Genomic DNA, 22046 nt, shown 5'->3' on the forward strand with positions numbered 1-22046 from the left:
ATCTTCATACACAGGCGAGGCTATTACACACACAGGCATTGTTTCTTCAGAGAGACCCAGGCTATTGCAGACAAAGAATGGCCCCAGGAGCGCAGTGCTCTCAGGGAAAGCCACCTCAACTGATCACTACATCTGAGGTATTTAATGTCTGCAATCGGTGTTGTCGCCGATTGCAGACATTAGCCCAGGTGTCTGCTTTTTAAAACATTAAAAAGTCACCAGTTATGGTGCCTGCTGAGCTAGCAAGTGGAAGCCATCTTTTACGACCCAACTTCGTCTGGAATGGGTATATTCCAGACGAATATGGTATATCGTTAGTGGTGAACAGTGGGTGGCCGCATTTTCACCATGCACTCTCCTACTTCAGAGGTGGGACCATTTTGGAGATAGGAGCAGGTCTCAGAGGTGGGACCCACACCTGCACCTATCTAACATTGATGGCATATCCTAGCGATATGCCATCAATGTCTGAAATGGAATTACCCCTTAAGATCATCTGTCGGGGGCGAGTTGGGACACTCTTCCACATACGATAATTTTCAGGTGGGTTCAGCCACTTTGATCTTATGTTTTTTTCTAGAAGAAGAAGTTAAAGGGACCCTCCAGTTCAAGAAAAAGAATCACATTACCTGGGGAATGAACAGAATACCAAATTACACCTCCTACTGCGTCAGATTGGCCAGCTTTGCTCATGTGAATAGTGCTGGCCAATTCAAGAGCAGGGCTGGAAAAGCAGGAACTACCAAATGCACACTATGCATCAGGCAGTCTGAGAAGCGTTGCAACCATCTTGGATGGCAGAAGAACCCAGAAATTGGCGAATCTGCAGCTCAAATGATGGTAAGGAGGTCACCATGTAAGGGTTCTGTTTAGGGATAAGCAAACTTGTTTTTCAAGTATGACTTACAAGGTTTGGGTTCTGGTTCTCTAAGAATCCCGTTATGGATTCTGCTACTACGGACCATAAGTTATAGTTTCTGGTAGTGGAATCCATAATGGAGTTCTTAGAGAACCTGAACCCGAACCTTGTACACCATACTTGAAACACAAGTTCGCTCAACAATAGTTCTGTTTATTCCCCAGTTAATGTGAATTTCTTTTCTTGAACTGGAGGGTCGCTTTAATACTTCAGGTTTCCATTCGACCTTGTGAGTTTGCACGCAGTCCCATGTAAAACCCCAGATAACACATTGTAGTACTACCTTAAGTCGTGACACATTATAAACTCAGTGCTCCTGCATCTGAGAAACTCTGCTCTGCTACATCTGTAGATTTTAGGCTGGTTTCCCTGGTATTTTTAATAAACAACCTTCACGTACAGTGGTTGCCTATGTACTTCTGTAGGTGACATCTGCAGGCAGGCACGTGTCATCAAAGGACATTTTTGCACCAGACAAGTAGGTGTCTGTCACAGTAATGTCATCTAGCTCCGTGCTGAAATGATCTGGACTTCCTCCGTTTGACGATTCCTTGATAACGCTGTAATTAAGAGCCACCCCGTAATTAGCAGGCTTCTCTGTTCGCTTCTTGTTGCACTTGCAGAGTTTCTTGAAAGCAGCTCTGAACTTCTGAGACATCAGGTTATAAATCACAGGGTTGATGGCGCTGTTCAGGTAAATACAAATTCTGCAGAATAAAACAAACCAGTTTTCAAGGTAGGGGCTGGACAGGAACGAATTGACAACGACCAGCGTCCTGTAGGGCATCCACAGAAACGCAAACAGGATCACCACGACGGCCAACATTTTGGTAACCTGCGGAGATAAAAAGGGAGAAAAGAGAATAAATACTGCAGGGATGAGAAAGGCACAGAGCTATGGTTAGACATGAGCGATTGTTCTCTGACAGTTCTTGTCTCTTCTTCTGACAAGTAGAACAAGGTATCAAATCATATGGAACATAACATAATAACGTAACTAATAATAATGCAAAAAATAAATATGTTCTGTATTTTTCGCTTCATAAGACACACTATTTCCTCCAAAAAAGGGTAAGAAATGGCAGTAGGAAAATACTAATGAGCGCTTTCATTATGGAAGTGCTCTTTAGTATGTAGGAGAAGCAGGGAGTGGTGACTGTAGAGCTGCTAACACTGGCTGTACTCACTGCTCCCTGGTCTTCTTTTGGGGGTCGCACTGTGTCCTGAGTGTTAGGACGTAATACATGTAGTCGCGCACTATGACCTAGCGCTATGACGCCGGCAAAAGACAGGGGAGTTGTAAGTGCAGCAAGAGCGCAGTGGATCTGCCCAGTGGCGGCACTGTCCAGAGCAGGAGAGGTAAGTTTGTTAATTTATTTTATGTCTGATGAGGATTGGGGGTCTGATGCAGATTTGGGGGGTCTGATAAAGTTTTGGGGTCTGATTGAGCTGGTCTGATACAGACTGAGGGTTTGATCTGTGGGTATGATAAAGATTTAGGGTCTGATCTGGGGTCTAATAAAAATTGGGGGTCTGATAAAGATTGAGGGTCTGAATTGAGGTGAGATGAAGACTGGGGTCTGATGAAGACTGGGGGTTTGATCTGAGGTCTGATGCAGACTGGGGGTTTGATTGGGGGGGTCTGATCTGAGATCTGATAAAGTTTGGAGGTCTTATTTGGTGGTCTTATCTGAGGTCTGATAAAGTTGGGGGTCTGATTGGAGGTCTGATACAGATTGAGGGTCTGATCTGAGGTCTAATAAAGACTGGGTATCTGATTTGGGGGCCCTATGAAGATTGGGGTCTGATCTAAGGTCTGATGAAGATTGGGCGTCTGATCTGAAGTCTATGCCGTCTATGAACTGTCTATGGCTCTTTAATACAGAGCTGCAGGGACCCCACACCCTTCTGTACAGCCTTAACTTGACAGGTGATTTTTTTTTTATAATTAGAATTTTGCTCAATGGAATAAAATGGAGGTCATTTCACCTGCCGCCTGGACACACAATGGCCATTTGCAAATTTCTCTGCCACCAAATAAAGCAATGACTACCAAAATCATAAAGATAAAAGAATGGATTGTAATGTGGCTCCAGAACAAGCACTTTTCTTAAATGTACCGCAATAATAGAATTAAATGTACCGCAATAATAGACTTAAATGTACTGCAATTTTAGCAGCTTGTGCCAACTCTAAACGGTATAATCGCTCCAAATACAATCAATCCCGGCTTCCTCGTGTCTTCTGAGCACCGCTTCATACCTTCTGCTGTGTTTCTATGATTCTTGGGAACGTGGCCAAGAGGCTTTCATCTATAATGGAAACTTTTCAGCCAAAAATTAGGATAAAAATGTGTTTAAACATGATTTTACCCCCCATCTTATCGGGAAATATAATGGATTTGTTACAATTGCTGTACCCAAGTACTGTATATCGCCCTGTATATCCCTTGAATAAAGTGTATACCTGCTGTCAATGGTGTGCAGGTTATCATAGGTTAACAGTGATCTTTAACCAGTTCTATTATAATATTACGGTGAAGAATGGGCTATATATAGAGTAACATTGTTCACTGTGGTGCAGATATTTCAGGTTTGCATGGGGTTGTACCTGCATAGGAGAATGCATTATAGCACAGGGGAAGCAGAATAAGCCTTCCCTGTAGGCCCGTGAGACTAGTCAGTGAGGGGAATGGGGATCACATGGGGCAATGGCGGGCGGCATCTAAGCTCATCTTCTGCAATATAGTCACCAGTGCGCCAATTAAAGGGGCTGTCCAGCTTTTACTAAGAGATGGTGTATTCTCATCATAGGCCATCACTAGCTGATCAGCGAAGGTTTGAAGCCCCGCACCCCTGAGAAAAAACTGTTCGGGCATAGATCTGTTGCTAAAAGTTGGGTCTGGAACTACAGAGTTGCGTCAACTGTATAGTGACAAGTGGTAATTGCAGCGCTGCTCCCATTGGGCTGAGTAGTTCCAGAGCTGATTTCCTGTGCAAGTGCTGCACCCAAACAGTTGATCAGGGGTGTTGACTAGAGATGGCCTTGCGGTTTGCCCAGTGGTCATTTTGCGGCGAACTTTGCGTGTTCGCGATGCGATGCGAAAATATGGAGAAATTTGCGCCCGCCATATTCTTTTACATTGTAAAGAACTTTGACCCATGACACATTCATCAGGTGCTACAGGACAGCCAATTGAGACGTTTCAGCACATGGACATACCCCCTACCTTATAAATAGACCTGATCTGGCCGCCATTTTACATTCAGTGTTTTGCCAGTGTAGGGAGAGGTTGCTGTGTGGAGCAGGGACAGACTGTTAGGGACACCAATCACTAGCTAATAGGGCCACAAAAGTTTTTTTAAGCACTAGTATAGGTGTACTATCGATATGTGTGATACACAGAGGGGTGCGATATACTTATACATTTATAATGAGTCAAAAACACATAGATCTATATAGTGATCACCTGGAAGTTAGGGGCCTAGGGGCTAGGGGCTTACTAGGGCCATTTTTATACAGGGTAAGGTTCCGGACAGGGTCGCTCTTATCAGGGCGGGTGGTCTGTGGTTAGGCTATCAGGGCCAGAATAGCACCCCCCATTAGGGCAATATCAGGGACAGTTCTTTGCCCACCCTGTCCTTCAATACCACATCATCATTGAGCCCAGGGATAGATGTTTTTTGCTTTCCCTCTGGGATTCATGGATGTGCACTGGAACCCCCCGGATTGTGGTAGGACATATGGTTTCTGATTTAGTGCCGTCGAGCACTTGTTATTGCCGACCACATCTATGCTTTTTGCTTAACTTTAAAATTTTTATTTATTTTCGTTTTGAGGGATATCTGTTCCATTTACACGTCCGCAAAATGGGTCCGCATCCGTTCTAAAATTTTGCGGAACAGGTGCAGACCTATTTATTTTCAATGGGGCCGGAATGTGCTGTCCGCATCCACATTTGCGGATCCACATCCGCATTTGCGGATCCGCACTTCCGCATCTGTGCTTCCGTTTCCGCCAAAAAATAGAACATGTCCTATTCTTGTCCGCAATTGCAGACAAGGGTAGGCATTTTCTATTATAGCGCCGGCGATATGCGGTCCGCAAATTGCGGAATGCAAATTGCCGGTGTCTGTGTTTTGCGGATACGCAAAACACTTAGGGACATGTAAATGGACCCTCATAGTAACATTATTAAAGGTTACGTTTTATCTTTGTGGTCGTGGCAACCAAGAGAATGCACCCCGTCCCACCTGAGACTACCCTGCCCCTAAGCGGTTAGAGTTATGCCGCAACCGCGCCGTAGTAGGGACACCTGAAAGAGGGCAAAAGACATACTGAGTAGCAGGAGTAATTATTACAGCATAGATCACAAAACCAGACTTTGGAAAGCCATTGACATCTTAGTTTTGGGGTAAGGTATATAGCGGCTAAAAACACGAGGGGCGCCAACGGCCCAACTTCTGGATGGCATGCGCTAGTACCTGATTCTTGTAGGCTGTGGATGCTGCACCTATACGAATAGATGTCCTGAGATCGTAGCTGGGTCGCCGCCCAAACTGGCAACTGAGGAGCGTATGTGAGACATGAACTGGTGAGAAGCGAGCGGTACCACCCCGAATGGCAATAGTGGACTATCTGGCCTGAACCTGCAGCTGATGAAGAACTCTGACAGGGCACCATCGATGAGACATAGGGAACTAGAACGTTGGGACTGGGGGACCTGTCTGCGAGGTCTTGGTTGTCCTCAGCAGCAGCACGTAACCCTCGGGACCCTGGACCAACTGGCTGACTGTGAGAAACTTGCTACTATCCCCAGGCCTCAAGAAACCATAGAAGGCTAAATAAACAGCGGATTTAAGCACCAGGCTGGGCAAAACCCCGAAAGAGTTCCTATCCAGGATGTCAGATAGGTTACGAAAAGCAGTCCAGTAACAGCTTGTCTGCGTACTTGGCCTCCTGGTCCACATCTGCTCAAACCCTTCAACGTAGCTTTGACAGCAAGCACAGAGAACGCCGATGCCCGTTCAGGATGACTGACAGAGAGGAAATGCTGCACCCCCGACAAGTACGACTTCACCGTGTTGTGGGACAGCTTGAGCTCCGAGTGGCAGTAGCCAATGAAGGCAAGGATGTATTCAACAAAACTGGACTCCCTTTGAGGGCATATTCCCTAAAACCTGCAAATGCCCTCCACCCACTGCGATACGCCCTTGCGAAAGGGGCTTGGCTAGTAAGGAGTGTGCCGTCTCTAGGTGACCATTTAAACCAGTATTAGTGACTCGTGAAGGGGGACGGTAGCGCCCACAACATCCGCCTATGCCATGACCTGCGAAAAGGGAGAAATTAGCCCTCGATAAAGCATCAGCTGCCACATTTTGAGAACCTGGCACATGCGTACTACTAACACAAAAATGATGTCGCAAGGAGAGTTGAACTAGACGTCTCAAGAGACATATGACATAAGACGACTTAGACAACCCATTGGTTAAGATATCTACCACCGCAGCGTTGTCGGTTACAAACAAAACAGTGCGATTTACCCAGCTGCTGCCCCAAACACGGGCGGCCACCACAATGGGGTACAGCTCGAAAAGTGCTGAGGTTTGCAGGAAACCTGGGATTTGTCTCACCTCAGCAGGCCACTCGCCTGCGACCAAGTGGGTGCCAAAATAGCAGCAAAACCTGAGCTAGCAGGTCTCTTGGGGGAGACCGGGACACCTAACTGGGAAAACAGCTCAACAATCTCCCCAGCCCTAAGGGGGCTGACCCTGGCCTCTAGATCAGCAGGAAGTCATCTAAATAATGAATAACAAATTCAGAGCGTACCTTATATTCTAAAACCCAATGGAGGCCTGAGCCAACTGATCAAAGAGCCACGGGCTGCTCCTAGAACAGAAAGTGAGTTTGGTGGAAAAGTAGTATCGGACCTTCCACTTATCAATAGAAGAATACCTCATGCCCACTTCCTCTGAAGGAATGAGGAAGTTAAGACTAGGGACGTGTGAACCATGTGGGGCTGACAGGTCGATGATAAGTCTCTCCTTCTTGCTAAACTTACCTGTGACCACCCCATCAGGACTAACTCTCCACCGCTGAAAGGGGGGCACTTTAAAAGGACCGATCAAAACCCTTCTCCAACTCGAACAGACACCCAGAAAGTAACACCCAGAGGGTGACCATGCACTTACCTGCTCAGAATACCTACGGACTGACAACCGCAGAACGGTAGTAACACAGCACGACCTGGACGTGAGACAGTGCATGAGACACAAACCAAGCTTCCTCCCCCCTCCCCGACGTGTACCCCTACTACCTTGCCGATAAGCCAAATTTCAGGATGTAAATTGAGACAAGGTTTGGACCTAGAAACAAAACAATTAAGGCATCAACACTGGATTGTGCACATTGTCGTGAGGAAACCCTGCAAATGTGTAAAACGTGAATGATGGAACAAGAGCAGCATTTATTTTATTTTTTTACAAATTAACCCTTTACCAATTAAAATTTACTTAACCTGGAAACCTAGAGAGGGTAAAATACCATGGGCAAGCCGCATCTACTAAGCCCCCGTACTGGCTTAACACTGACACCAGCAAACCTAGGCCCCTGACCTGCAGCCTTCGCTAGGATTGCTCACAGCGGACCAGGCCTGTAGACCGTGCGGTACTCTGTAACCCGCTCTTCCCCATGGAGACCTTGCTTCGCCAACTATGAATTCCCTTTTTTAAACCCGTCCCTACTAAACCAGACCCAACACACCCGTCTAAGATCCCTGGTAATCACCTGCATGGATTCAATAACACCCTGTACCTAAATAACTCCCTGGGAAACCTTATGTACGGGTAGCAGAAGGAAGCCAGCCACCGCCTATGAGCTGTTCCACCTGACCGAGCCTAGTTCTCCCAGCCACGATCCCTGCCTAACTAATGGCACGGCGGACCGTGCCAGACTTTGTTGAAGACAAGGAGCGGGGACATGCTGTCCCCTGTACTTTTACGCAATTGCCGCACGGGGAGCTCGCGCTGCTCCATGGCAGAATGCAAGACGTGCGGACAGCATTATTATCTTTTTTTTTTTTTGTTATGAAATCAACCCTTTGCAAATTAAAATAAATCACTTGCATGGACTCATAACACCCTGTATCTAAATAACCCACTGGGAAACCTTATGTACGGCTGGCAGAAGGAAGGCAGCCACCATCTATAACGTGCTCACCCTAACCAAGCTTAGTTCTCCCACCCCTGAAACCTGCCTAACTAACGGCATGGCGGCCCGTGCCAGACTTTATCCAAGCTTGTGACTTCTCTCCTCACCCCCCCCCCCCCCCGACATGTACAAGTCGATGCCGCGTGGGGAGCCACGAAGCTCCCTGGCAGAGTGCACCAGTGCGGGGGTGCCCCCCATCAGCCAGGGGCCGACCCACCGCCGGCTGGTCACTCCTGCCGCGTGGGGAGCAGCGCAGCTCCCTGGCATTATGAACCCTGGCATTTTGAAGTCAATGCCGCGTGGGGAGCCACGAAGCTCCCTGGCAGAGTGCACCAGTGCGGGGAAGCCCCCATCAGTCAGGGGCCGACCCACCGCCGGCTGGACACCCGTACCGCGTGGGGAGCCGCGCAACTCCCTGGCATTATGCTCCGGTGCGGGGGAGCCCCCCCCTCACCTAGGGGAACGAGCCCCCCGCTGACCGGACCCTAACACTGTGCGCTGCAGAGAAACAGCTTCTCACCCTCACCGACGTCAGGATATCCAGATATGCTGAACTCCTCTCACTGGGAAGCCAGGTGTGGCTCATCAAACGCTGTAACGACGTACAGAGTGAGAGGGACGCTGGCTGTTGAAGTAGGCAGCCATGCCCCTCCCACAAATACAGGCCAATGAATCGGCCTTACACTTATGTATATTCTAATGGATTGCCTTCCTTGTACAATGTTGTAATATACTTTCTATGTTATAGTGCATTTGTATTGTGCAGCAGTTGTGTGCGGTTCTGCTGCGATACTGCAGGTATATAGAGGGACAAGCGTTATTGGAACAAATAATTTCTACTGGTGTGATATACCAGTCCCCCCCAAAAAAAAAACTGATTGAAGCGGGGTGTTATATACCAATATACTTTCTTTATAGTGCATTTTGGTACTGTATAGTGCATTTGTGCATGCGCGTACGCAAAACTTATATTGCCGATATTTCGGATTGAAAAAAAAAATGAATGGAGATCGGAAATTCGAATAATGCATCTGGTATGTCACTGTCCATGTTGTGGGACTATTTGTGCACTTCTAGTAATTATTTTTTGGCTGCAAATATGAGCTGAAGGTTTTTCAGGTTCGCCTGCCATTAAAATGAATGGGACCCGCCGCAAACTTGCGGTTTGCAAACATTTGATCGTGTTCGCGAACCGTCCCGGCAGATGTTCGTCCATCACTAGTGTGTACTTATCACGAGGATAGAAAGCTGGACAACCCCTTTAATTGCACTACTCTATCCCTTATGTACTTTTTAAATTGCAGTTTCCATGACTAACTCATTGTTGACCTATCAGATCGCCAGTGGTCTTACCCCCACCACCCTCACTGATCAGCTGTTTGACACTGCAGTTACACAGCGCCATGCATCGTGCAGAGGCCGTGCCCGGTTACTCCAGCACTACTTCCACTGCAGCATATATATAATACAGGAGCCCATTCGTATATGGAAAATTCTACGAACATTCTGTGGAATATGTGTACTTATGTTGTAAATGTAAATTCTATGAAAGGGAATGGTACAGTCTCCTTTTAAGTACACAATTTTGAATCCTTGAATTTGGAAAAGTGCATTTGCATTATCATTATGGTACTGATGATAATTGGAGATAATTAGAGATTCTTTTTTTCTACTAAATGGAAATGGAAAATTTGCAGTGAATACATGATGCACTTGCTAATTCTCATCTGCTGTATTAGATCTGCTCCTTATGAAGAAAGACTCCAGTGACGTCCATAATTCTCTGCTTATAAATTCTTATGTAACTATTGGAGATGGGGCCACTGATGGCGCTAGACTGGTAAAAATCGTTTAGTTTTTTTTTTTAACTTTCCAGACTGCAAGGTCGAGCCATACGTTTTTTGTTAACCTGCGGCTCCCCAGTTAATCCATCCAATGGTTTTCTTGCTTCATCCGTTGACGTTGAATTGCTGCCTTCATTTCCTGCTTGTACTAGATATTTCCGAGCACCAGACTGAAGCTATTTTGTTCTATTCAGTTTTAGGTTCCATGATAAAGACGGGTACAGGCTGAGCCACATGCCATACTAGCGTATGTGCTGTATATAGAGAGAAGGGCGTCTTCTGCTTGGGACTCTTGCAGTGTCCTGAAAGACCACTGCAAAATGCCCATGTATTGTATTTAATGCATTTTATGTGCCCAAAAACTGTGTATGGAAAGGGGGGGATACCCAGTTAGTAGCTAGGCAGGGCTGGCTCCACCCTTCCTCTCTAGGAGAAATTAGTTACTCAAGTGCTGACTGCCGACAAGTGGACACCTCGGAGCAGTAAAGAGCAGAGTCACAGGAAATCTCTCTGCCCTGTGCATCACCAAGTAACAAACTTGCCAGCCCCTTGTGGGAACAGAGTTACTAAAAGCAGCAGAGAGTTCAGAGACCATAAGGAGGATTGCAGAGCATTTGTCAGAGAAGGTAACTGCCTATACTGAGGTTACAGACAGTGTTACTATGGCACCCAGGACGCTATTAAAGTCCTGGTTGCCATAGTAGGAGCGAGGGAGCGGTATACTTACAGTCCGCGCGGCTCCCGGGGCGCTCCAAAATTACGTCAGAGCGCCCCATGCGCATGGATGATGTGCCATGCGATCACGTGATCCATGCGCTTGGGGCGCCCTGACGTCACTCTGGAGCGCCCCGGGAGCCGCACGGACGGTAAGTATGCTGCTCCCCCGCTCCCCGCTACACTTTACCATGGCGTCCCGGCAGCCATGGTAACCATTCTAAAAAAGCTAAACGTCGGATCCGGCAATGCGCCGAAACGACATTTAGCTTAAGGCCGGATCCGGATCAATGCCTTTCAATGGGCATTCATTCCGGATCCGGCCTTGCGGCAAGTCTTCAGGATTTTTGGCCAGAGCAAAAAGCGCAGCATGCTGCGGTATTTTCTCCGGCCAAAAAACGTTCCGTTCCGGAACTGAAGACATCCTGATGCATCCTGAACGGATTTCTCTCCATTCAGAATGCATGGGGATAATCCTGATCAGGATTCTTCCGGCATAGAGCCCCGACGACGGAACTCTATGCCGGAAGACAAGAACGCAGGTGTGAAAGAGCCCTAAGGGGGCACCAAGGTCCCTCTGTTACAAAATAAACACCAATATTATAAAAGACTCACATCTCCTCAGCTGTCACCTATATGGGGATATTCTGGGGGCTTCTTTCAAGGATTAAAAATATTTTCTAACCCCTACCAATAAGCCTAGTTTGCTACAAAAAAAGAACAAACTGTAATATACTGTACTTACCTTTTCAGTTCCAAACCTTCAACACCCTAGTATGTCTACATTTACAATGGTGTATTGCACATGGACACATGACCACCGCAGTCTATTGCTGGGTCTGTGGGTCAGTATGCATGATATGTTATCTATGTGTCCATCGTTCCCTTGCACTGCCATGTAAAAACTAAAGCTGCCAGAGGACCATAGCACTGGTGGCAAGAGGACAAAAGGAAAGAAGACAAAACACTGTCCAGCCCCCCACCAGGGTACAGGGAGTCTTTCTGTGCATGGTAGGACCAAGGGTAAGTAATATAAACAGATAAATCTAGCAAATTATAGGGATTCCAATAAAACAATTCGTAAACATTAAATTATTGAATACAAACAACACAAATTTAACCCTTTAACTATTTCCCCCATGAAGCCCTCTTTATTGTTATACGCTCTTCAACATTGAAATTGCAACATGATAAGTCATCAATATTAAATACCCAGAAACCCCCTTTAAACCTCCTGCATATAAATAGGCAAAGAGAGTCTTGGTAATCAAGAGACACAAGTGACATACACTCACCTAAAGAATTATTAGGAACACCTGTTCTATTTCTCATTAATGCGATTATCTAGTCAACCAATCACATGGCAGTTGCTTCAATGCATGTAGGGTTGTGGTCCTGGTCAAGACAATCTCCTAAACTCCAAACTGAATGTCAGAATAGGAAAGAAAGGTGGGCTACAACAGCAGAAGACCCCACCGGGTGCCACTCATCTCCACTACAAATAGGAAAAAGAGGCTACAATTTGCACGAGCTCACCAAAATTGGACTGTTGAAGACTGGAAAAATGTTGCCTGGTCTGATGAGTCTCGATTTCTGTTGAGACATTCAAATGGTAGAGACCGAATTTGGCGTAAACAGAATGAGAACATGTATCCATCATGCCTTGTTACCACTGTGCAGGCTGGTGGTGGTGGTGTAATGGTGTGGGGGATGTTTTCTGGCACACTTTAGGCCCCTTAGTGCCAATTGGCCATCGTTTAAATGCCACGGGCTACCTGAGCATTGTTTCTGACCATGTCCATCCCTTCATGACCACCGTGTACCCATCCTCTGATGGCTACTTCCAGCAGGATAATGCACCATGTCACAAAGCTCGAATAATTTCAAATTGGTTTCTCGAACATGACAATGAGTTCACTGTACTAAAATGGCCCCCACAGTCACCAGATCTCAACCCAATAGAGCATCTTTGGGATGTTGTGGAACGGGAGCTTCGTGCCCTGGATGTGCATTCCTCAAATCTCCATCAACTGCAAGATGCTATCCTATCAATATGGGCCAACATTTCTAAAGAATGCTATCAGCACCTTGTTTAATCAATGCCACGTAGAATTAAGGCAGTTCTGAAGGCAAAAGGGGGTCCAACACCGTATTAGTATGGTGTTCCTAATAATTCTTTAGGTGAGTGTATAATTTAGTGGAAAAAGCTCAGTTCATGGAAACAGAGACTGAATTGCCTACATTTATTGCTCATCAAAATCCCCGGTTATCACAACATCCTAAAGAAGGAAATGTTTATTTTATTTTTATTTTTTTTGTTAACTTTCATAATAGAAACAAATCTTTTTGCTATTTTGTATGATGAATGCTGAAGTGATCTGCTTTGTATATCTAAAAGTATAAATGGACTACAGTAAGTAAATGTTCTCATATCAAATTCCATCTACAGAAAAGAGCAGAAGTCAAGGTCCGCCCATCCACTTAGTTTTCAGTCAAAATGGTTTTAAGTACAAGTTATTTATTCTTCTAGTTAAAATAAAGCTGGAAATGTACATTTATACACATAAAAAGTTATAAAGTCTTCAATATTAAAGTGTGTTTACAGTCTATAGATATTGACTCCCGACACCCTCGCTGATCATCTGTTTCGGGCAGCTGCCCCTTTGATGTTCACTGCCTGGCCCTGTCAATCATTGTGCAGAGGGTGCGACAGATGCAGAGAGATCAGAGCCTCTGGGTGTAGAGACTCATTTGCATATAATAAAACACAATTTTTCGCAGCAATGCGGACACATATGGACATGGGACCAACAGAGACGCCTTCAGCTGCCAAGTGCACATGTAACAGGTCAGCCAGTGTTATAGGTACAAATCTGCTGACAGGTGCCCTTTAAAACTAGTGCATACCATTGATTGTTTCTTTGTTTAGTTTTTGCTGTGGTTTTCATTATGGCTTTTCCTAGAAGCAGTAGCTGACTATTTTCATTAGTCTGTGTGAATTATGTGAATGACAGTATCCATAGGCATTTACATTTTTTGCTGCAGCTTTTTAAGCACAGCAGTGCGGAAACTTTCTGCCATCTCACTGCTAGTGATGAGCGGCAGGGGTCATATTCGAATTCGCGATAGTTCGCAAATATTTAGTAGAATATTTGCAAATTTGAATATTCGTTATGTTCTACTTCAAGATTGTGAAAACTCAGATCCAATGGTATATTCTAACCCCCAGGCATTACCATGGTGACGGGGACGCTTGTTGGGGAGGAGTATGCCGAAGTGGAACAACTGTACAGATTGATTAAAAAAAAAGACGAATATTCACAGTCCTCCTTCTGCGGAGGACTGTGAAGAGCTGGTTCAGGAGCCATAAGTGATTGGTTAGTGTATGTCCGGTCAGGTTCCTGCATGCAGTTTTGGAAGCCATGAAAATGAGGATAGGTTATATGTGTCCTTCATACTATCTCTCCTTTTAGGATCTACCCTGGATCTTGGCTTCCAAAACTGCATGCAGAAACCTGACCATGTTGTCGTACATTTAAAGAGGTTATCCCATGATTAAAGGGCTTCTGTCACCCCACTAAACCGTTTTTTTGTTTACTTATAATCCCTATACTGCGATTTATGCCTATATAATCTAATTCATCATTTTGGTTCAGTAGATTGTGTTAAAGGGTTTCTACCACTTCGGTTTCACATATTTAGCTGTCAGACACTAGCGATCCGCTAGTGTCTGCTCTGCCCAACCATCCTAATATAATTGCTTTTGGGGCAGCCGTTTTGCTAAAAAAAGAACTTTTATTAATATGCTAATGAGCCTCTAGGTGCTATGGGGGCGTCATTAGCACCTAGAGGCTCCGTCTACCTTCAGAAACTGCCGCCGCCCAGCGCGTCCCTCCAGCCCGCCCATCTCCTCCTGAATGCGATCCTCCTTGTGAGCGTATGTATTCTGCGCATGCACAGTGAATGTCTGACAGCTTCCCTGCTCAGACATCTCCACTGCGCCTGTTCCTCGGAGCATTATGGCGTCATCGCGCAGGCGCAGTGGAGATGTCTGAGCAAGGAAGCTCATTAGCATATTAATAAAAGTTCTTTTTTTAGCAAAACGGCTGCCCCAAAAGCAATTATATTAGGATGGTTGGGCAGAGCAGACACTAGCGGATCGCTAGTGTCTGACAGCTAAATTTGTGAAACCGAAGTGGTAGAAACCCTTTAAAAACGTGCTTTTATAATATGTAAATTACCTTGCTACCAGCAAGTAGGGCGGCTACTTGCTAGTCGCAGCCGCATCCTCCGATCCTAAAGACGCCCACTCCTCATGTTGATTGACAGGGCCAGGGAATGGGATCGTTCTCTGCTGGCCCTGTTTGCATTCAAAATCTGGCGCCTGCGCTGTACCTGTCTTCAATCGGCGCAGGCGCACTGAGAGGCAGACGCTCGCTCGGCCACTTTATCCGCAATGCGCCTGCGCCGGGTGTAGATGTGACGTCGTCGGCACAGGCGCATTGAGGATGGAGCGGCCGAGCAAGCGGCCGTCTCTCAGTGCGCCTGCGCCGATTGAATACCGTTACGGCGCAGGCGCGAGATCTTGATAGCAGACGGGGCCAGCAGAGGACGATCCCGTTCACTGGCCCTGTCAATCACCATGCGGAGGGGGCGTCTTTAGGATCGGAGGATGCGGCTGCTACCAGCAAGTAGCCGCCCTACTTGCTGGTAGCAAGGTAATTTGGATATTTTAAAACCACGTTTTTAACACAATCTACTGGACCAAAATGATTAATTAGATTATGTAGGCATAGATCGCAGTATAGGGATTATAAGTAAAAAAAAAACAAAAACGGTTTAGTGGGGTGACAGAAGCCCTTTAATGTAAAAAATGAAAATGAGCCATCAGACATGACAGTCTCTCTCTAATAAAAAAAACTAGAAGCAGCTTGTAACTCACATAGATCCAGAGATCTCCCCATTCATTGCAATGCTAGATATATAGCAAGATGACAGTTTAAGGGGAGTGTCCTTTCTGCTGCGGATAAGGAGGCAGGAGCTCAGGAGGCAGTTGAAGGATGAAACTGAGCATGTGCGGCCATCTCAGTGAGCAGGACAAAGAAATAAGAAAAAGACTAACAGAAGGTGGCGCTATACCGATAGATTTTATTAAAGGGACTCTGTCACCACTTTCTAACCCCCCCTTTTAAAACTATTGTTCTCTCCATGCCGCCCTTGTGATTACAAAGGTGTTGTTATAACATAAATTTGCCGTCTCGTTTTGATAAAAATACCTTTTATGTAACCTGTCAATCTCTTTGGATAAGGTGCCCAGGGCGTTTCTGAGGGTCTGAAGCTGCCGCCCGCCGCCGCCGCCGTTGGTGCCCAGCTCCTCCCCTGATCCTTTCAGCGCTGCCTGAATGTAAAGAAATCCGGCTCTCGCTCAGTGCCCCCTCCTCCTTTTCAAAGATCGCGCGCGCACTTCGCTCAATGAGGCTGATTCTAAATGTCCGCACCGGCGCATCAGGCACAGGCCTGTGCGCACGCGCGCGATCTTTGAAAAGGAGGGGGCACTGAGCGAGAGCCGGATTTCTTTACATTCAGGCGGCGCTGAAAGGATCAGGGGAGGAGCTGGGCACCAACGGCGGCGGCGGCGGGCGGCAGCTTCAGACCCTCAGAAACGCCCTGGGCACCTTATCCAAAGAGATTGACAGGTTACATAAAAGGTATTTTTATCAAAACGAGACGGCGAATTTATGTTATAACAACACCTTTGTAATCACAAGGGCGGCATGGAGAGAACAATAGTTTTAAAAGGGGGGGTTAGAAAGTGGTGACAGAGTCCCTTTAAATAACTCAGTGGCTATGCTACATTTTAATTACATGCAATTACAAAAGTATTCAGATCCAGGTGCTGGTTCGAAAACTGTAGAATATTTTTCGTGGGACAACCCCTTTAAGCAAAAGCTGTTTTAAAAAAATGCAAATGGCTGGACAATCCCTTTATGTAAAAAAGAGTGTGCCAGGTATAAGGTCTCCCTAAAGCTGGTGGCACCATATTATCCTGTAGATCATATCCACAAGTGACAGACCTCCAGTGCAGACATTCACAACAGATTATGCTACAATACTGTAAATGGGGTTTTCAATATCCCCATACACATGTAGAGAATAAATCTGCAAGGAATTCAAGGCGCGCTGCATATATTTGATACAGCAGTTTTCACATCTTCATCAGACTTCTTAAGTTGCAGGATTGGTGTGGATTTCACCATTTACATTGCAGGAGGTGAAATCTTCAGTGAATCCACATGTAATGCCTACTGTATGGATTCCGAAGTGAATTCACCGGGAGCAACTCTGCCACATATGAAAATATTCTTTAGGAATACTGTTGGTTTGAAGATCCGCAACGTGTCCTAATTCGCCCACTGGTGGAAACTCCATTCACACAAGGACCACATACAACAATAAAGAATGGCGGCAAGTGTCAATCTCCTGTCCTGGCAACATGCAGGGTTGGACTTGGGACAGGAGCAGAGATTGATTTCTTGCCAGGAGATTTAAACCCAGCCCAGGCAGCAGGATGGCGTCTGACTATTTAGTATGTTCAGAGTCCCTGCTGTTCAATGTTAGATTAGTAGCTCTGCTATATTGTTCCTGACTTTGCTCCACCTCTACTACATCCAGCTCTGCTACATGAGTCCTGCCTCTGCTCCATCTCTACTACATCCAACTCTTCTACATGAGTCCGGCCACTGCTCCAGCTGTACGACATCGAGCTCTGGTGGATCCTGCCACCACTTTAACCCTGCTTCACCACAGCCTCAACCCTGCTACATTGCAGCCTCAAACCCTGCTACATCACAACATCTATTCTGCTACACCACAGCATCACCCCTAACTTATTGCAGCATTTTCCCCTGCTACGCTGCAACCTCAACTCCACTTCTCCTTTTTGACTATGCATCAGGTCTGTATGCTGCCACAACGGGTCCCCAGCCTGCTATATCTGTCTCAACCTTGCTGCTATCCATGAGGCACAGGACCTGCTAACCCGGACAAGTGGATCCACCTCACTAGGTGAGGACATAACAGCAAGGTTCTCTTGGCTCAGAATTCTGATCCATCACATGATGGATTGACTAAAGAGTCATAGTAAAGAATAAGGGCCACCATAAATGCAGCAAGGGGCCCGTACACTATTCTGGATCAGGGGCCTCTATTCTCCATATCCATCCCAGTAGTCACAGATATTGTACTGTAGTTTGTCAGAGATATTGGTGTGTAAATCTTCAGCAAATAATCCATGTTTAACTGTGGCCCTATAGTGCAAAAGTTTTTTTTTAAGGACTTTCAGAATTTTGCCATGGTGCCCTGTAATTCCATTCTGTACCTATAACTATCAGGGTGAATTTCGGGGAGGACATATTTCACTCAGGAAGGGAAAGCTTTACAAATTCTTCTCCTAGGCGTAATGTACACAGTAAGAATTATATGCCAGGACATACGTAAGGGAATGTTAACTATACTGCTCTGTAAATAATAAACCGCACTGTGTGGCACTGAAGAATTATGAACATAACCTTTGTAAGAACAAAAATAAATTCAATATGAAAATATTTATCTAATGGTGGAAATGAACAGGTCCGTGAAACAGTCGCATCCAGCATATACTGGTATCATTCACTGCTGTTAGGGGTCCTGATCCTACCCCAGGCTGTAAGAGCATATAAAGATACGTGTGCAGTACCCCACACCAGGCTGTACCAGCAGTTCTACATAGTTATGCATTGTAATGTTTTGTATTTTATTGTTGTGGTTATGTATTCCAGCAGATGAAGCTATGGTTGGCAGGAACAGGGCTAACCATCCTGCCCCCCCCCCCTTTGGTAGGAGTGGGTTGGTCCCAGGGGAGTTCCTGTCTAGCTGCAGAGAGGAGAGGAAGCACATGTCAGAGCTTCAACTCCATGGGAACCACAGATTCGTCTCCTGTGAAACCAAAACTCCAGAGAGATCTGCAAATTCTGCTTCCAGAAAGTACCTGAGAGACAGCAGACTGATCGGCGAAATATAGCTTTACAGACACTGCTGCAAAGTGAGGGACTACGGCTCAGACACCCATCACCTATACCACCATTAGGTCAGACAAAGCTCAAGTCTGAATCTTACAGTGAACATCTATACCCACAAGTGCCAATATATAGTCATCCATCCTGCCATTATACCTCCTCAACTGGTGCCAGAAACTGCACTTTGTCAATTCTTGCTGGATGTACCACAGGTTATATATTGCATTTAGTAATAAGAGACTGTAATAAGTTTTCTTCTAGCCAGATTCTCCAAACTATATTTCTACAGCACGATCCCCAGGGAGCAATGACAGGAAGGAGTACACCCTGACCCAGCATCTCATCAGGGCCACTTCAACTCCCATCCTCTGCACCAGCTCCTCAGGAGCTTGCTGCTCATGCAGTAGGATGGACATTTAATACCCTCATGTAAGAGAGCCAAACATTCAAGTTGACTGCCTCTGTGCCAAGTGCAATACTAGATAATTCTGCATTGCAGGTTAACATCACATACAGTTTATAGGCTGTGGGGGAATAGCTCTCTTTCGGGGGTCATTCTCACAATTAGCTTCACCACAGCCGGATTGTAGGTCCAAACGTGAGATTTATTTTCACAGCAACAACAAAACAGTACAAAATAAAAGCCTGCCCGTCTGGGCTCTACCTAAATATAATATAACATAAACCCTAACTTAACTACAGGTTACAGTTCATACCTGGCATCAGGCCCGGCTTTCTAATCCTAACAGTTCCCCAGCCTCCAGGCTGTACAAGTAAGAGTTCCTTTTGGGGAATTGGGATCCAGCAGTCCTCCCGACTCTGACCTAGTGACCCTAGTACTACAGGCGTCGCTGCGTCCCCCAAAGTCCAGGCTATCACCTAGCCTCGTGGCCCCTCAGACAGCCCGGCTGAGACCACTCTTAGGGCTCTTTCACATCTGCGTTCTTTTCTTCCGGCATAGAGTTCCGTCGTCGGGGCTCTATGCCGGAAGAATACTGATCAGGATTATCCTAATGCATTCTGAATGGACAGTCCGTCCTTCAGGATGCATCAGGATGTCTTCCGTTCCGGAACGGAACGTTTTTTGGCCGCAGCAAATAGCGCAGCATGCTGCGCTTTTTGCTCCGGCCAAAAATCCGGAACACTTGCCGCAAGGCCGGATCCGGAATGAATGCCCATTGAAAGGCATTCATCCGGATCCGGCCTTAAGCTAAACGTCGTTTCGGCGCATTGCCGGATGCGACGTTTAGCTTTTTCTCAATGGTTACCATGGCTGCCAGGACGCTAAAGTCCTGGCAGCCATGGTAAAGTGTAGTAGGGAGCGGGGAGCAGCATACTTACCGTCCGTGCGGCTCCCGGGGCGCTCCAGAGTGACGTCAGGGCGCCCCAAGCGCATGGATCACATGATCCATGCGCATGGGGCGCTCTGACGTCATTCTGGAGCGCCCCGGGAGCCGCACGGACTGTAAGTATACCGCTCCCCCGCTCCCCGCTCCTACTATGGCAACCAGGACTTTAATAGCGTCCTGGGTGCCATAGTAACACTGAAAGCATTTTGAAGACGGATCCGTCTTCAAATGCTTTCAGTACACTTGCGTTATTCCGGATCCGGCGTGTAATTCCGGCAAGTGGAGTACACGCCGGATCCGGACAACGCAAGTGTGAAAGAGGCCTTACAGAGCCTCCAGCAGGACTCTGTTCCACAAAGAATCTTCCTTTGACTGACAGTCTGGCATGGGCTCTTATCCCAGACTGATTGTGGCACCTGGTGCTGCCTCAGACCTCATGACTGACGGGGAAGACAGGGAAACTCCAGCCATAATTCTCCCCTGACTGCTGAGGCCCGTCCATACCTCACAAGGCATAAAGGCCCTTTAGCAGTTCCCACCTTGAAGGAATGCCATTAAGATTTCCCCTTATGTCCTTTATTCTTGGGTCGAGGCCAGAGATCAGTACATACCGTCCCACAATCAGCGGCAATTGAGCTTCACAATACTCACACAGTTCCTATAGAAATCCAAAACTTTACATACTCCACTTATGATGATCCACTCAGAAGTAATGAGCAATATGCACATCCCCTGTTCACACAGCAGAAATACACATTAGAAATATTCGTCATATATTTGTGCAGAAAACGGAGTCTGACTCTCTGATATCTGCAATGGATTTGTAGTTTAAATGCTGTGGATTCAGCTGCACATCTGTCCCATTTAAAAAGGTTGTCCCATCTCAACATTTATGGCATATCGCTAAAATATGTCATCAGTGTAAGGCCTCATGCACACGACCGCTGTGTGCATCCGCGGCCGTTGTTCTGTTTTCCGTTTTTTTCCGCGGACCCATTGACTTTCAATGGGTCTGTGGAAAAATCGGAAAATGCACCGTTTGGCATCCGCGTCCGTGATCCGTGTTTCCAGCTCGGGAAAAAAATAGGACCTGTCCTATTTTTTTCATGGCCAACAGTTCACGGACCCATTCAAGTCAATGGGTCCGTGAAAAATCACGGATGCACACAAGATTGTCATCCGCGTCCGTGATCAGTGTCCGGGATCCGTGTCCGTTTTTTCCTATCATTTCAAAGGCAAACTTGACTTAGATTTTTTTTTCATTTTTCATGTTTGTGGATCCTCCAAAAATCAAGGAAGACCCACGGAAGAAAAAACAGACACGGATCACGGAACAACGGAAACCGTTTTTGCGGACCGCAAAAAAAAAATGTCCGTGTGAATGAGGCCTTAGATAGGAGTGAGTCCCTGAGGTAGGACCATCCTGAGGTAGGATGTCAAGGAGGGCCTACAGATATTCATTCACTGTTATGGGACTTCTGAAAATAGCAGAGTGAGCGTGTTCAGCTATGTTGGAAGTCCCATAACGGTCAATAGGGAAAAAGCCAAACTCTAAAGGTGGTAAATGGAGGGTGTCAGTGCTTGCGTGGCTGCTCTCCCTTAACTTCGGGGGTTCCATTCTGGAGATAGGAGTGGGTCTCATACATGGGACCTGCACCCATCTGACATTTGTGTCATACCCTAATGATATGCCATAAATACTGAGATGGGACAACCCTTTTAATGAGGCTAATCCTCATTAGTGATGAACGGCAGGGGCAATATTCAAATTCACGATATTTCACGAATATTTTGTAGAATATTCATCATATATTCGCTAATTCGAGAATTTGCTATTATTTTATTGATTGCATAAATCGGCAATGTAATATTCACGTAAAGCGCACGCAATACAGGCGTGGGTCACGTTTGCTACATTTTCCAAGCTGCTAGAAGTTTCCTGAGACTGGAGTAAATG

The 22046-nt window shown here is 46.2% G+C and overlaps 1 protein-coding gene across 1 annotated transcript in view; it reads right to left on the minus strand.

The window, feature by feature from the left end:
* Positions 1-1328: 1328 nt before the first annotated feature.
* TRHR (thyrotropin releasing hormone receptor) overlaps positions 1329-22046 on the minus strand; it is a 35353-nt gene continuing 14635 nt past the window's right edge. Inside the window, exon 2 of the mRNA XM_044295281.1 lies at positions 1329-1754. Within this exon, the coding sequence (XP_044151216.1) occupies positions 1329-1754 (426 nt within the window). The remainder of the gene's footprint in view (positions 1755-22046) is intronic.

This window comes from Bufo gargarizans, chromosome 5 (genome assembly GCF_014858855.1).
Source record: "Bufo gargarizans isolate SCDJY-AF-19 chromosome 5, ASM1485885v1, whole genome shotgun sequence".
NCBI lineage: Eukaryota > Metazoa > Chordata > Amphibia > Anura > Bufonidae > Bufo > Bufo gargarizans.